This window comes from Drosophila serrata, unplaced genomic scaffold (genome assembly GCF_035046125.1).
Source record: "Drosophila serrata isolate PLE 108 unplaced genomic scaffold, ASM3504612v1 contig_217, whole genome shotgun sequence".
Classification (NCBI taxonomy): Eukaryota; Metazoa; Arthropoda; class Insecta; order Diptera; family Drosophilidae; genus Drosophila; species Drosophila serrata.
In genome coordinates, this window is record NW_028257115.1 from 1,899,455 (window position 1) to 1,914,932 (window position 15,478).

A 15,478-nucleotide genomic window follows, 5' to 3' on the forward strand; every position below is an offset into this window, starting at 1 on the left:
AGCTCTAAATACTCCAACACTATTCTCTCGCAGCTCGTTCCAGTATCGACACATCTAGCATGCACCGCGGTCTTTACGAGAAGACCCAGAATCTGGAGAACAAGCAGTTCGTCGAGCCGCAGTATGACATTGAGGAGATCTCCAAGTCCAAGCCGGTGTTCGTCCAACCTCTGACCGATCCAAAGCCCATCCATGATGGCAAGAACATCCATCTGGAGTGCCGCCTGGAGCCAATGGGTGATCCCACCATGCGCGTCGAGTGGTTCCACAACGGTCGCCCCGTAACTGTGGGTTCCCGCTTCCGCACCTACTATGACTTTGGTTTCGTGGCTCTGGACATCATCAAGGCCACGGCCGCCGATTCCGGAGAGTACACAGTGAGAGCCACCAACCACTTGGGTTCGGCCCACACTTCCGCCTGTGTGCGTGTGATCGATCACACGGATGTGGTGACCGAGACCCAGAATGAGCAATCGCTGGAGCAGATCCAGCTGCTGGAGGATTCGCGTCGTCGCCATCACCAGGAGGAGGATATCACCGTTATGCAGGCGCCTCAATTCACCAGGGCCCTGCACAACATTGAGACGGTTGAGGGTACCAATGTGCACTTGGAGTGCCGTCTGCAGCCCGTGGGTGATCCTAGCATGCGCATCGAGTGGTTCGTGAACGGTAAGCCAGTGAAGACAGGCCATCGTTTCCGTCCCGCCTATGAGTTCGATTACGTGGCCCTGGATCTGCTCGGTTGCTATGCCATCGATTCGGGTGTCTACACCTGCCAGGCTAGGAACCAGCTGGGAGAGGCTGTTACCTCTTGTTCCGTGCGCATTATCGCCAAGAACGATCTGATTTTGGAGACGCAGAACGAGTCTGGATTGCAGAAGATTCAGTATCTGGAGGACTCGTCGCGTTATCGTCGCAACGAGTTCGTCGACGAGGTGGTCAACATTCGTCCGCGTTTCCTTACCCACCCCAAGAGCCTGACCAACACGCGTGAGGGTGGTCACGCCCACTTTGAGTGCAAGATTGAGCCCGTGACGGATCCCAATCTGAAGGTGGAGTGGTTCAAGAACGGTCGCCCCATCACTGTGGGCCATCGTTTCCGTCCCATCCATGACTTTGGTTACGTTGCCCTGGATATTGTTCAGCTGATTGCCGAGGATTCTGGAGTTTACACTTGCAGGGCTGTTAACCTGATCGGTTCGGATGAAACTCAGGTGGAACTGCAGTGCCGCAGCGGTGAGCAGATTGTCACTGTCACCCAGAACGAGGCTGGCTTGGAGCAGATCCACTATCTGGAGGATCGATCCCGCTACAGCCGCCGCGAGGAAATCGACGAGAGCACCAAGCAGGCTCCAGTGTTCACCACTTCCCTGAAAAACATTGAGATCAAGGAGAACCAGAGGGCTCACTTTGAGTGCCGCCTGATTCCCGTCTCCGATCCATCCATGCGCGTGGAGTGGTACCACAATAATCTGCCACTGAAGTCTGGTTCCCGTTTCACCGAGACCAACAACTTTGGCTTTGTAGCCTTGGACATCATGTCCACATTGCCCGAAGATGCCGGCACCTACACCTGCCGTGCCTTCAATGCCGTTGGTGAAGCCATAACCTCTGCCGTGGCTGTTGTGCACACCAAGAAGTCCATCTACCTGGAATCGCAGCATGAGACCGCTCTGCCACGCCTGCAGCACCTGGAGGATGGCTCCAAGCGCCAGCGTGTCAGCGTCCAGGATGAGTTTGTGTCCCAGGCTCCCGTCTTCACCATGCCGGTGAGGGATGTCCGTGTGGCCGAGAACCAGGCGGTGCACTTTGAGGCTCGCCTGATCCCAGTGGGAGATCCCAATCTGAAGGTAGAGTGGCTGCGCAACGGTCAGCCCATCGAGGCCTCTAACCGCACCACCACCATGCATGACTTCGGCTACGTGGCCCTCAACATGAAGTATGTGAACCCAGAGGACTCTGGCACCTACACCTGCCGGGCTGTCAACGAGCTGGGACAGGCGGTCACCTCCGCTTCGCTAATTGTGCAATCGAAGACTGCTATTCAGCTGGAGACCCAGCACGAGGCTGCCATGCACAAGATTCACCAGCTGGAGGATCATAGCAAGTACCAGCGCAGGGAGGAGGAGGAATACACGGTTACCACCGCTCCCGTGTTTGTTACCAAGTTGATTGGACCAAGCAACCTGGTTGAGGGCCAGAGCGCTCACTACGAGTGCCGTATTGAACCCTATCCGGATCCCAACCTCAAGGTGGAATGGTTCCACAACGGCAAGCCCCTGAGCACTGGTCATCGTTTCCGTACAACCTATGACTTTGGATTCGCCGCCTTGGATATCCTGACTGTGTATGCAGAGGACAGCGGCGAGTACACTTGCCGCGTGACCAACAATCTGGGCCAAGCCGTAAACTCGATTGTGCTGAATGTTACATCCCGCTCGGGCATCATCCATGAGACCCAGCACGAGGAGGCTCTGACCAAGATTCAGCATTTGGAAGATGCGTCACGTTTCCAGAGGAAGACCGACGAGGAGCAGTTCCATGCAGAGCGCCCGCAGTTCGGACGCCCCCTGCGTAATGCCAAGGTCAACGAGGGCACTCCCGTCCATCTGGAAGCCACGTTGATCCCAGTGAATGATCCCACCATGAAGGTGGAGTGGTACTGCAACGGCACGCCCATCCAAACGGGTCACCGCTTTAAGACCACCTACGACTTTGGCTTCGTGGCATTGGATATTCTGTATGCCCATGCCGAGGATACCGGCACCTACATGTGCAAGGCCAAGAACGCCGTTGGAGAAGCTGTCACGACTTGTGCTGTAAACGTAACAGGTAATTACTTAATTTTTTCCTAATCCTTATTCCTTTATTAACCCATATTCTAATTAACAGCAAACAAGACACTCGACCTGGACACCTTGGATGCTCAGCGCTTGGAGAAGATTCGCCAGTTGGAGAGTTATGCGCCACCCACTAAGGCCGTGGTGGAGGAGAAGGGCCAGAAGCCCATTTTCCTCACCCCGCTGAGCAACCTGGAGCACTTGAAGGAGGGCGAGCATGCCCACTTGGAGTGCCGAGTGGAACCCATTAACGACCCGAACCTGAAGATCGAATGGTTCTGCAACGGTAAGCAGCTGCCCACTGGTCATCGGTTCCGCACCACCCACGACTTTGGCTACGTCGCCCTGGACATCCTGTACGTCTATGGCGAGGATACCGGCACCTACATCTGCAAGGCCACCAACCAGCTGGGCGAAGCTGTCAACACGTGCAATGTGCGCGTGCTGAACCGCCGCAGCATGATTCTGGATACCCAGCATCCTGATGCTCTTGAGAAGATCCAGAAGTTGGAGTCCAAGGTAGTGAACGCTCGCACCGAGGTTGGAGAGCACCCGATCAGTCCGCCTCACTTCACCGCTGAGCTGCGCGGCTCCACTGAGATCTATGAGGGCCAGACTGCTCACTTTGAGGCTCAGGTTGCTCCAGTTCACGATCCTAACTTGCGCATTGAATTCTACCATAATGGCAAGCCCTTGCCCTCGGCTTCTCGCTTCCACATCACCTTTGACTTTGGTTATGTGTCCTTGGACATCACCCATGCCGTGGCCGAGGATGCCGGAGAATATTCCGTGCGTGCTGTTAATGCCTTGGGCCAGGCTGTGTCGTCCACCAACTTGAGGGTTATTCCTCGTGGCACCATCATTTCGGACACCCAGCATCCCGAGGGTCTGGAGAAGATCCGCAAACTGGAGTCTACGGCGCCGCATCAGCGCCAGGAGCCCGAAACCCCAGGCACTCGACAGCGCCCGGTGTTTACTCAGCCTTTGCAGAACATCGACAGGATCAATGAGCACCAGACGGCTCACTTCGAGGCCCGCCTGATTCCCGTGGGAGATCCCAACCTTAAGGTGGAATGGTACCGCAATGAGAAACTCATCGAAGATAGTTCTCGTATCACCAAGCAGCACGACTTTGGCTACGTCTCGCTGGATATTTCGCACATCCGCAAGGAGGATGAGGGCGTGTACATGTGCCGCGCTGTCAATCCTCTGGGTGAGGCTGTGACCACCGCTTCCATGCGTGTGGTGTCTGAGGCTAGCATTCAAATGGATACCCAGCATCCGGACAGCATCAGTCGCATTCATCAGCTCGAGAAGCCAGTGGCTCCGCGTCCCAGCGAACCAGAGCGTCTGTTTGAAAAGCCCATATTCACTCAACTGCTCACTGGACCTTCGGAGCTTTGGGAGGGCGCTCACGCCCACTTTGAGGCCCGTGTGGTGCCTGTGGGTGATCCGACACTCAAGTTCGAATGGTTCATCAACGGCGTGGAGCTGCAGATGGGCTCCCGTCTGCGCACCACCCATGACTTTGGATTCGTTACCTTGGACATTGCTGCTGTGGTGCCAGAGGATGCCGGCGTCTACATGTGCCGTGCCTACAATGCCGCCGGTGAGGCTGTATCCTCCACTGCCATGAAGGTGAAGACGAGGGCGAACATCGATGGCCAACCTTTGATCCCAGAGTCCTGGGAGGCTATTCGCCTGAAGGAGGCTGCCATGAACCGTGTTCCCGAGATGTTTGTGGACTCGACTCCACAACAGGCTCCGGTGTTCACCACCCACCTGCAGAGCTACGACAAGCTCCATGAGGGTCAACATGTGCTCTTGGAGGCTCAGGTGGAGCCGCGTGCGGATCCTAACCTTCGCATCGAATGGTTCAAGAATGGTATTTCCCTGACCACTGGCTCTCGCATCCGCAGCACCTTCGATTTCGGTTTAGTTACGCTGTCTGTCAATGGATTGCGTGCGGATGACTCTGCAATTTACACTTGCAAGGCCACCAACCAAGTCGGCGAAGCTGTCTCGACCTCCTCGCTCAAGATCGAGGATCGTCATTGGCTTCAGGCCGAGTCCCTGCATCCGGATTCGCTTCCTCGCATCGGAGAACTGGAGGCGCCCAAGGAGGGACGTCCAGAGGCTCCTGAGCCGACTTATGAGACACCCGTGTTCATCACTCATCTTAACAACATTGAGTGCAAGGAGGGCGACAATGTGCGCTTCGAATGCAACGTGGAACCGGCTCGTGATCCGACCATGTCCATCGAGTGGTTCTACAATGGACAGCCTCTGCAAGCTGCCGCCAAATTCAAGTCTATCTACGATTTCGGCTATTGCGCTTTGGATCTGACCAACTCATATGCTGAGAATAGCGGTGTTTACACCTGCAAGGCCACTAACAGCAAGGGTTCGGCCACCACCTCGGGTACTCTTAAGTGCACTGGTGGCAAGACCATGTTCCTGGATACCCAGCACCCGCAGGGTGAGACTGGCCTGGAGGCCGTTCAAGAAACCGAAGAGGCTCTGGCCAACCGATATGCCAACAAGTCGGCCAAGCCGGAGACGCAGTACCCACCACCAGTATGGACCAAGCCTCTGCAGGCTGAGTTCCATCTGTCGGAGGCTCAACCGATCCATTTGGAGGCCAACGTGGAGCCCAAGGAGGATCCGAACTTGTTCATCGAGTGGTACTTCAATGGCAAGATGCTCCAGCATGGTTCTCGTTTCAAGATGACCAGCGAGTTTGGATTTGTGACTATGGATATGATCGAAGTTTATGCCCGCGACCAGGGTATCTACACGTGCAAGGCTTACAATAAGGCCGGTGAAGCCTTCACCTCCACCACCATTTTCTGTTCGGACAAGTCAAATATCATCGACTCCACACAGCACCCGAAGGGAGCTGAGGGCTTGGAACAGATCCAGGACCTGGAGGATTCTCTGCGCAAGGACGGCTCTAAGCCGGAGCAACCAGATCTGGGAATTCCACCACGCTTCACCACCGAATTCGTTAACATCGCCGACATTGGTGAGGGTGAACTGGCCCACTTTGAGGCCAATCTCATCCCAGTGGGTGATCAGAGCATGGTCATCGAGTGGTTCTATAACGGCAAGGTGCTGGAAGCCAGCCATCGTGTTCGCACCATCTACGCCTTTGGCACTGTGGCTCTCGAGGTCCTCGGAACGAAGATCGAGGATACCGGCACCTACACTTGCCGTGCCACCAACAAGCATGGAACTGCCGAGATTAGCTGCAACCTGGAGTGTGTGGACAAGCCGAGGGGCCAGAAGCCGCGCTTCACCTCCCACATCCAGCCGCTGCAGGGCCTGAAGGACGGTCAGTCCGCTCACTTTGAGTGCACTTTGATCCCTGTCAACGATCCCGAACTGAAGGTCGAATGGTACCACAATGGCAAGCTCATGCGTCACTCCAACCGCATTAAGACCGTGTCCGACTTTGGCTATGTCGTGTTGGACATTGCCTATCTGCAGGATCACGACAGCGGTGAGTACGTGTGCAGGGCGTGGAACAAGTACGGAGAGGACTTCACCCGCACCACCCTCAACTGCGGCGGTCGCGGTGGTGTTTTCTACGACAGCTTGCAGCCGGATTCGCTGCAGAGGATCAGGGAACTGGAGTGCCCACAGGGACAGCAGGCCGATACCTCGGCTCCTGTGGTTGCTGAACCACCCAAGTTCATCACCCAGATCAGCGATGTCACCAAGCTGGTGGAAGGACAGTCTGCTCACTTTGAGGCTCGCTTGACGCCCATCACCGATCCAGACTTGGTTGTGGAATGGTACTTTAATGGCAAGAAACTGCCACATGGTCACCGTTTCCGCACTTTCCACGACTTTGGCATTGTTATCCTGGATATCCTCTATTGTTATGAGGAGAATTCCGGAGTGTACGAGTGCAGGGCATACAATAAGTATGGTGAGGATGTGACCCGTGCTTCACTCAAGTGCGCCTCCAAGGCTAGCCTCATTCTGGACTCCCAGCTACCGCGAGGCATGGAGGGTGGTCTGGAGAAGATCGCTAATCTAGAGTACAGCATGGTGCGTACTCGCGACGAGACCACCGAGGAGACCAAGGGCAAGGCTCCCGTCTTCACTGTGCCGCTGGAGAACATTGAGAATCTGCGCGAGGGCGAGAATGCCCACTTTGAGGCTAGAATCACGCCAACTGATGATCCCAAACTGAAGGTCGAATGGTACTGGAACGGACGCCCATTGAAGGCCGGCTCTCGGTTCCGCACTTTCTGCGACTTTGGATTCGTTATTCTGGAAATCTCTCCCGTGTATCCCGAAGATTCCGGCGAATACTCTTGCCGTGCTATTAATGAGTATGGTGAGGCTGTGACTACTGCCACCATGAAGATTCAGGGCAAGCGCAGCATCATTATGGAATCACAACTGCCAAAGGGCATGGAGGGAACCATCGACCGCATTGCCGAACTGGAGGGATTGGGCTCCCGCAGCACCGAATTCGTCCCTGACGATGATACTGGCAAACCGCCAGAATTTATTACCACACCCTTCGACATGGTCATCACTGAGAACTCGCTGGCCCACTTTGAGTGCCGCCTGCAGCCAATCAACGACCCATCGATGCGTGTGGATTGGTTCCACAATGGCAAGGCCTTGTGGGCTGGCTCCCGCATTAAGACCATCAATGATTTCGGTTTCGTAATCCTTGAGATTGCTGGTTGCTATCAGCGCGACACGGGACTGTACACTTGCAAGGCTACCAATAAGCACGGCGAGGCTACAGTTTCCTGCAAGTTGCAGGTTAAGGGTCGCCAGGGCATCGTTATGGAGCCCCAGCTGCCTTCCAACTTCCGCACTGGCACTGAAAGCCTGCAGAAGCTGGAGGAGAGCATGCACAAGCGCGAGGAGATTGTGATCGATGAGGAGCAACCCAACCCACCCAAATTCACCGAGGATATCAAGGACAATTTGGATGTGCCCGAGGGAGGTCCAATTCACTTTGATTGCCGTGTCGAGCCTGTTGGCGATCCGAGCATGCGTATTGAATGGTTCTACAATGGCCGCGTTATGGCCACTGGTTCCAGGGTTCACCAGCTTAACGACTTTGGTTTTATTGCCTTGGATGTGGATTACATCTATGCCAGGGATTCGGGAGAATATACTTGTCGGGCGACTAACAAGTGGGGCACTGCCACCACAACCGCCAAGGTTACCTGCAAGGGCAAGCACAATATTGTGTACGAATCTCAACTGCCCGAGGGTATGACCTCTGAAAAGTTGAAGGAACTGGAGCGTGGACGTATCCCAGAGGCCCCGAAGGTGGTTGAACAGGAGTTCGGACCACCGAAATTCACCACACAAATCACTTCCGTTACCGTGGATGAAGCTGAGGCCGTTCGATTTGAATGCCAGGTGGAGCCGAAGACGGATCCCAGCCTGCGTGTGGAATGGTATCGCAATGGCAAGCCACTGCCCTCTGGACATCGTTACAGAAACATTTTCGACATGGGCTTTGTGTCTCTGGATATTCTCTATGTCTATGGAGAGGACTCCGGTGAATACGTTTGCCGAGCTATTAACAACCACGGCGAAGATCGCACCAAGGCCACTGTCTCTTGCAAGAGTAAGTTATATTTAACATTTCTACTTTAATATTTTCTTATAAAATCCTTTTTTGTTTAGAACTTCCCACCATCTTGCTGCAGAACCAAGTGCCTCGCGGCATGAAGCGTTCAGAGACCCTGACCCAAATGGAGGCCACTATCAAGAAGTACACCTCCGAGGTTCATTTAACCGAAGACGATCTGTTCGATCCCGATCGCAAGCAGCCTCCTCGCTTTGTTACCCAGATTAAGGAACAGCTCACTCTTACCGAGATGGCCGTGACCAAGTTCGAGTGCCAGCTGGCCCCTGTGGGTGATCCCAACATGAAGGTTGAGTGGTTCTTCAACGGCAAGCCCCTGCTGTACAGTAAGTTTGTTAACTTGTTTCTTAGAAAAAGTAAGTTAACGAGTTTTTGTTCCTGCAGAGAACCGTTTCCAGCCTATCTACGATTTCGGTTATGTGGCTATGAACTTCGGTTGGGTTTATCCCGAGGACAGCGGAGAGTATGTTTGCCGTGCCACCAACTTGTATGGCATGGATGAGACTCGTGCCATTATCAAGGTTTCTGGAAAACCTGGTATTGTCTACGATTCACAGCTGCCCGCTCACATGCAGAGCATTGACCGCATCCGCGAAATGGAAGCCTCATGGCAAGTGTAAGTATCAGAAAGAACCTATTTTATTTTAGTTTGATTATTATTTGCATATCTCTTGATAACAGGGTACCCGAGGAGGTTGATCCCGATGCCAAGCCCAGAACCAAGCCGGTCTTTGTGAGCAAACTGGAGCCCCAGGTTGTGGAGGAGGGCGATCCAGCCCGCTTCTGTGTCCGTGTAACTGGACATCCACGTCCCAGGGTGATGTGGTTGATCAATGGTCACACTGTTGTGCATGTAAGTCCATAAAGAATTCAAATTCAAAGATCTGCCTGCTAAGAAATGTATGTTTTAGGGCTCTCGCTACAAGCTGACAAATGATGGCATGTTCCATCTGGATGTTCCCAAGACACGTCAGTATGATACCGGCAAGGTGGAAGTAATTGCCCGCAATTCTGTGGGTGAATCTATTGCCACCACCGAGCTGAAGGTGGTTGCCCGTTCCGACGATTACCGTAATGTTCTGAAGAACTCTCCACGCCGTAAGTTGAACTCAAACACACTCCAGATATATCTGGAAACTACTACTGATATAACAAAAGCTATTAGAACGTTAACAATTTTTTAAAATGCAAATGTAGACTTTAGCTGACCAAACTAAATAAGGACACCACATGCTATATCACAAAAAGAAACTCATTGTAAATATATACATACCGACATACAACATGCCACAAAAGTTTACGTAGCCGTAGCACCCAGTTTACATTCCAAGTAGTATAAAAACAAAGCACAAAGTTACCCAAAAATCCCAAAAAAAAAAACAAAAAATGCTTCCCAAGTCCCCAAAGTCCCACAAAAAAAAGAACCAATTATAGTTCTTCAGTCAGCGCGAGAGACTTCTGAAGAGGAAATCGTGCAGAGGAAGCCAAGGAGAGGGACTCCATAAGTATGGCCGGACCTGGGGTAATATGGTTAAACCGTAGTTTTGCGTGTGCACTTTCCGTCTGTTCTAAACTGTGGTTATCATCCAGCTGATCATTGATCCCCTCTCTCTCTGTCTATACTCATTTGCTATCCATCCCAAGAAAAATAGAAACCAAAGGAGCCCGTGAACCTCTGTGTGAAAAACCGCCGAAATCTTAACATTTTAATCATAATTTCTACTAAGTCGAATACCTGTAACTAAACTTTTAGATCTTATGGCACGATTATTTCTTCTTTAATTCTTATATATCATCCTGAAATTTGCATGTGATTGAACCATAGTTTAATCGAGTCTAACTGTCTACTTATACAAGTTTCAACAATGACAATAACACCATAAATCCCTCCATATTTAGCCTGGTACGACTACGAACTAGCCGCCTATCAGAAGGAGCGTCAGGAAAACGAACTGGAGAAGGTATTCGATGAGCGTAAGCAGGTTCAGTCCGAGCAGGGCGCCCATACCCTGAAGGGCGTCGAGCATTTGAAGCCAAAGCAGTACAAGCCGCCGACGCCAGACTGGCAGCAGAACGTTAAGGCCAAGAAGAGCGAGGATTATTACAACAAGCTGCAGGTCCTGGAGACCGAACAACTGCTGAAGGAGACTAACCTCCGTAAGGATAATCACCAGTACGCCATTCCCGGCGAGAAGGTTGTGAGCAGCTCACAGTCCAAGGGCATGGCCCAGTCCTACGAAGAGAATCTGTAAGTATCACAATTTTCTTGGAAATTGTTAAATATTCTCCAAAGACAACAAATAATTTCTTCCGTTCTTTTCTCTTTAGTCAAGAGAAGACCAGCACCACTCAGGTGAAGCCTGCCCCACCAAAGGGTACCGCCGAACCCTCCGAGTCGTCCGTCCATGGCCGTGAGGTGCACATGAATAAGCAACAACAGGTGCAGAAGGAGATCCAGGGTGACCTTGAGATCACACGAAAGATCACCGCCACCGAGACCACCGAGGTGGAGCATAAGGGCACTATTCAGGAGCGCGTGGTTAAGGGACCCGTCAAGCCGGCCAAGGCTCCTGTCTTTACCAAGAAGATCCAGCCTTGCCGCGTCTTTGAGAACGAGCAGGCCAAGTTCGAGGTGGAATTCGATGGAGAGCCAAATCCCACGGTTAAATGGTACCGCGAGAGCTTCCCCATTCAGAATTCGCCGGATCTGCAAATCCACACCTTCAGTGGCAAGTCGATTTTGATCATACGCCAGGTGTTTGTCGAAGATTCGGCAGTATTCTCCTGTGTGGCCGAGAACCGTGGAGGCACCGCCAAGTGCAGTGCCAATCTGGTGGTCGAGGAACGTCGTCGCGCCGGCAAGGGAGGCATTCAGCCCCCTAGCTTCGTTAGCACCATTCAGAGCACCACCGTGGCCACCGGACAGTTGGCCCGCTTCGATGCCAAGGTCACTGGCACCCGGCCCTTCGATGTCTACTGGCTGAAGAACGGCATGAAGATCCAGCCGAGCATCAAGTTCAAGATGCTGGAGGAAGATGGCGTGCACACGCTGCTCATTATCGAGCCCTTCGCTGAGGATTCTGGTCGTTACGAGTGTGTGGCTGTCAATGCCGCTGGCGAGGCTCGCTGCGATGGCGATTGCATTGTTCAATCACCCAGCAAGCCGGACAAGCCCACCACTCCGGGCAGTGAGAAGGCCCCCCATATTGTGGAGCAGCTAAAGAGCCAATCGGTGGAGGAGGGTAGCAAGGTCATCTTCCGTTGCCGCGTCGACGGCAAGCCCACTCCCACCGCCCGCTGGATGCGCGGCGAGAACTTTGTGAAGCCTTCGCGCTACTTCCAGATGAGTCGCCAAGGCGAGTACTATCAGCTGATCATCTCAGAGGCTTTCCCCGAGGACGAGGGCACCTACAAGTGCGTTGCCGAGAACAAGCTGGGCAGCATCCAGACCAGCGCCCAGCTGAAGGTCCGCCCTATTGAGAACCTGGACGCCCCGCCTACCATCACCGCCCTCAAGGATGTCTCCGTCACCGAGGGCATGCCCGCCCAGTTCAAGACGACGGTGACTGGCAAGGTGAAGGCCACCAGTGTGCAGTGGTTCCGCGAGGGTCAGCTGATTCCCGAGACACCCGATTTCCAGGTGGGTTAAAGTAACTTGAGAGTAGATTTGGTTCTTGAGAATGTAGATAGAGAACTTAAATTAGGAACTATTTAGCGGGAAGAAAGTTAACTATGAATATCTTTGGTAATCTTTGCAGATGATCTTCGATGGCAATAGTGCTGTGCTTCTGATTGGTACCACCTACGAGGAGGATTCGGGCATCTTTACTGTACGCGTGACGTCGTCCACCGGCCAGGTCGAGTCCTCAGCCAAACTGACTGTTAAAAGTAAGGATTAAACTAAAAGCTAAGCCAAAACCGAAACCCAGAGTTCGAAAAACTATGCAAAACCAAACGTAAGCGAACCGTGTTCAAAAACCAATCAACCAACCAACCAACATCAACAAAACAAACTCCAAAGAATGCTCAAAAAAAAAAACAAAAACTTAAAAACAAAAAAAAAAAAGAAAGAACTTAAAGGACAACGACCATTAAGAATACCCAATACTGACGCAACGAATCCCCGAGTTACTGACGTATTACAAACAGTTACTACTACTAGCCCCAAACTACCTATCTATAATATATATGATCAACTAGTCGTAAAAGTTTGAGTGAGAGAAGAATATTTTAAAGCGAACCTGTCGAAACTTTCAACATGGATTTTTTTCTAAACTATTAAACGAACGAGTTATTTTCTACTAACCATATATTGCAAAATGTGAGCAACAGCAAAGGAAATGCAACCTAAAACTATTTAATTTAAAGATGTCTAACCCGCAAAAACGTAACCAGAAAAAACCAACAAAAAAAAAACAAATTAAAGCAATTTTAATTGAAAAATAATAAAAACAATTACAACTATTTTGCAACATAAATATTTATAGACCATTTTTCTTCTTCTGGCATGGCCAAGACAGCAAGCAAGAGCAACAACAAAAGCTAGTGAAAATTTTTCAAAAATTCAGCAGCAGCGAGTTGAGTGAAAGTGTGGAAATGACTCAAAGATATAGAAATATATAGAAAGATCTCTAGCCCCTCGAGTTGAGTTATAAATAAGGCAGTGGCAGAGGCAGCGGCCTATGTATTTTTCGAAAAACGAGCGCGCTAAGCAGGCCACTTTAGGAATACATAATAATTTTCAGTACCCGTCCGTAAATAATATACAGGTATATAGACTGATATATAAATGAGTAGGATAGTTTTGGGGCCGTGCGCAAAACGCACATTTGTCCCGCCTCCGCTCGAGCGTGAAAGTTTTATTTTTCATTTGAATATTAGCATAAAATATTATGGATGACACATCTAGCGCACACACAGCACACCGCCGGGCGGCAGCAGCAGCAGCAGCAGCACGGTGCGAGTAGTATCTTGTATCTGCCAGATACACACACAAACTCACATAAAGTCCAATATGAAAGATAGAACGTGCGCAAAAAAGTAGAGCATCCCGTAGAGACCACAGACCAGAGACAGCACAAACTGAAAATATCGAAAGCCATTCAGCCATGGGCTTTCAGCTGCCAGCAAAATCCTCTTCGCGCACTCCCGCCACCCTATCCTACAGATATATAGATAGATAGAGTATACACACATGTGTTCTATTTTCAATTTCTTTTTTGGAGAATGTTTTGCTTTCGAGAACTAATTTCCAATAGATTAGCGTTAAAAAATCCGTTACGCTATTTTTAGTCAGGCGGTGCTGTCTGGATTTCTGGTTTTTCTGTCTTTCAGCTACAATGAAAAGCGTTTATGTATTTTCTCAAGTAAATCTTGAAATTTATTTCAATTTTTCTTTTTTCTTTTCAATAAAACGAAAACACCAGAACCGAAAAAAAATAATATATATATATATATTTTTGCTTAGGTGTATTACGGGGATTTTTCTAGTTCTTGAAAAAAATACATTGATAAATTACCTGCTAGCTGTTGTTGTTGTTCTTGCTGCGACTGTCTATAAGGCGGATCAGGATCAGAGATGAGAGATATATACCGATCTTAGTCGGGGCCAACTCATACGATTGGTCATTAGATGGCAAGAACATGAATTGATGATTCTGTTTATGGTGCAGAAACGAATTTAATTAGATTAATCAGTTACGGCTGTTCAGTCATTGAGCCGCGGGTCTCAATGATGATTCATGTTTTCAGATAGTTTTATATTTATAAATATCAGTCAGGTTGTTGTTTCCAAGCGATGCTTTAGCCTCTATAGTCCTCGTTTCGGCCTGAAATAAAAAATCCATGTTAGAAAGGGTTCGATAGGATGGCTTTAAGATAGTACTACCTTGTGTACAGACTTTTACCAATAACTCAGAACCGAATCTTGTCCCGGATGATCCCTCACAGTCCATCGATGATGTTGATGTAGCGACGATGATAAGATGTCATGATGATGATGATGATGAACTTGTATTGTTTATTTATATTGAATTTAATTTAATCAAATTTTATTTATTTTGTAGTGATGTTGCATGAGATTTTATAATTCATTTTTTATTACCGCTTTTTACTAATTCGTTTCGTTACCATTATGTTTGTCATACACACTATCTCTCTCTTTTTCTTGTTCACTACCAATCATTCATTTTGTGTACAAAAGAAAAACAAAATCAAATTCAATTAAAGTTTTTGCCGCTTGTGCCGCCTTTAGTTCATGTTATCTTCCTCCTTATTGACGAGAAGAAGCTTTACTAAAAAATTAATCATAAAAACTCATGCGACTTTCGTTTTAAGTTTTATCTACTGTATCTAGATACGATTTCCGATTATATATATCTGCCAGTCTTTTGATTTATATTTATGTTTACTCAATACGTTATTCCCGATTGATCTGTGTGTTTTTAGTGTTCGATTACATTTTACGATTACTTTGAACTTTGATTGATTTGTTTCCATTTATATATACACACACACTCTCACTCGCGTAAACTCTCTTTTTTTATTCGTTTGTTGTTTAATTGTATCTCTCATGTATTTAATACCTAAAACCAATATCGCGTCTATAAATAAATCCAAGCAAAGTGCATAACAATTGGAAATTTGTTTTTGATAACTGCCAAATGCTCCTTGTTGCCGCTACCGCTGTCACTGCACCGCTGTTGCTTGCTACCCGTCATCTGAATGCCAACAGAAACTCTGAAGACTGCTGCTGGTACAGGAACAGGTAAAGGTACAGGTAGGTGATGCACTTGACAGAGCATTGAGTATACGCCCCAACGTCCACCAACCGAGGAAGTGGCCCGGCCCGGTCTACCTCCTGATCTGTTCTGTTCTCTACATCCGACTGAGGCCGTTGGAGTGCGCCTCACTGCGCTCTGCGCTGCCTGTATGGCTGTATGGGCACCGAAAATATCGGCACAGACACACCCCGCCCATAAATCTGCCGGGGGTTGTGCTGCTGCTG

General features: G+C 49.9%; 1 protein-coding gene and 2 long non-coding RNA genes across 7 annotated transcripts in view; 1 reads left to right on the top strand and 2 right to left on the bottom strand.

Moving 5' to 3' along the window:
* The window catches only part of LOC147644210 (uncharacterized), a 229,456-nt gene that overhangs the window by 154,066 nt on the left and 59,912 nt on the right, over positions 1–15,478 (bottom strand). The window lies entirely within an intron of this gene.
* sls (sallimus) overlaps positions 1–15,478 on the top strand; it is an 83,266-nt gene that overhangs the window by 7,975 nt on the left and 59,813 nt on the right. For 3 of the 4 annotated variants that reach the window (XM_086829614.1, XM_086829615.1, XM_086829616.1), the window contains exons 6-11: positions 34–2,832; positions 2,893–8,451; positions 8,511–8,798; positions 8,857–9,088; positions 9,154–9,325; positions 9,384–9,570. In XM_086829614.1, coding sequence (XP_086685740.1) covers positions 34–2,832; positions 2,893–8,451; positions 8,511–8,798; positions 8,857–9,088; positions 9,154–9,325; positions 9,384–9,570 — 9,237 coding nt within the window. Of the gene's footprint in view, positions 1–33; positions 2,833–2,892; positions 8,452–8,510; positions 8,799–8,856; positions 9,089–9,153; positions 9,326–9,383; positions 9,571–10,371; positions 10,721–10,800; positions 12,113–12,230; positions 12,361–15,478 lie in introns of all 4 variants that reach the window. The other variant, XM_086829617.1, reaches the window with a different exon arrangement.
* On the bottom strand, positions 13,828–15,361 carry LOC147644211 (uncharacterized). Its single transcript, XR_015270921.1, has 2 exons — positions 14,360–15,361; positions 13,828–14,300 (listed from the first exon to the last, which is right to left on the bottom strand). It is a non-coding gene; the product is annotated as an uncharacterized LOC147644211 (long non-coding RNA).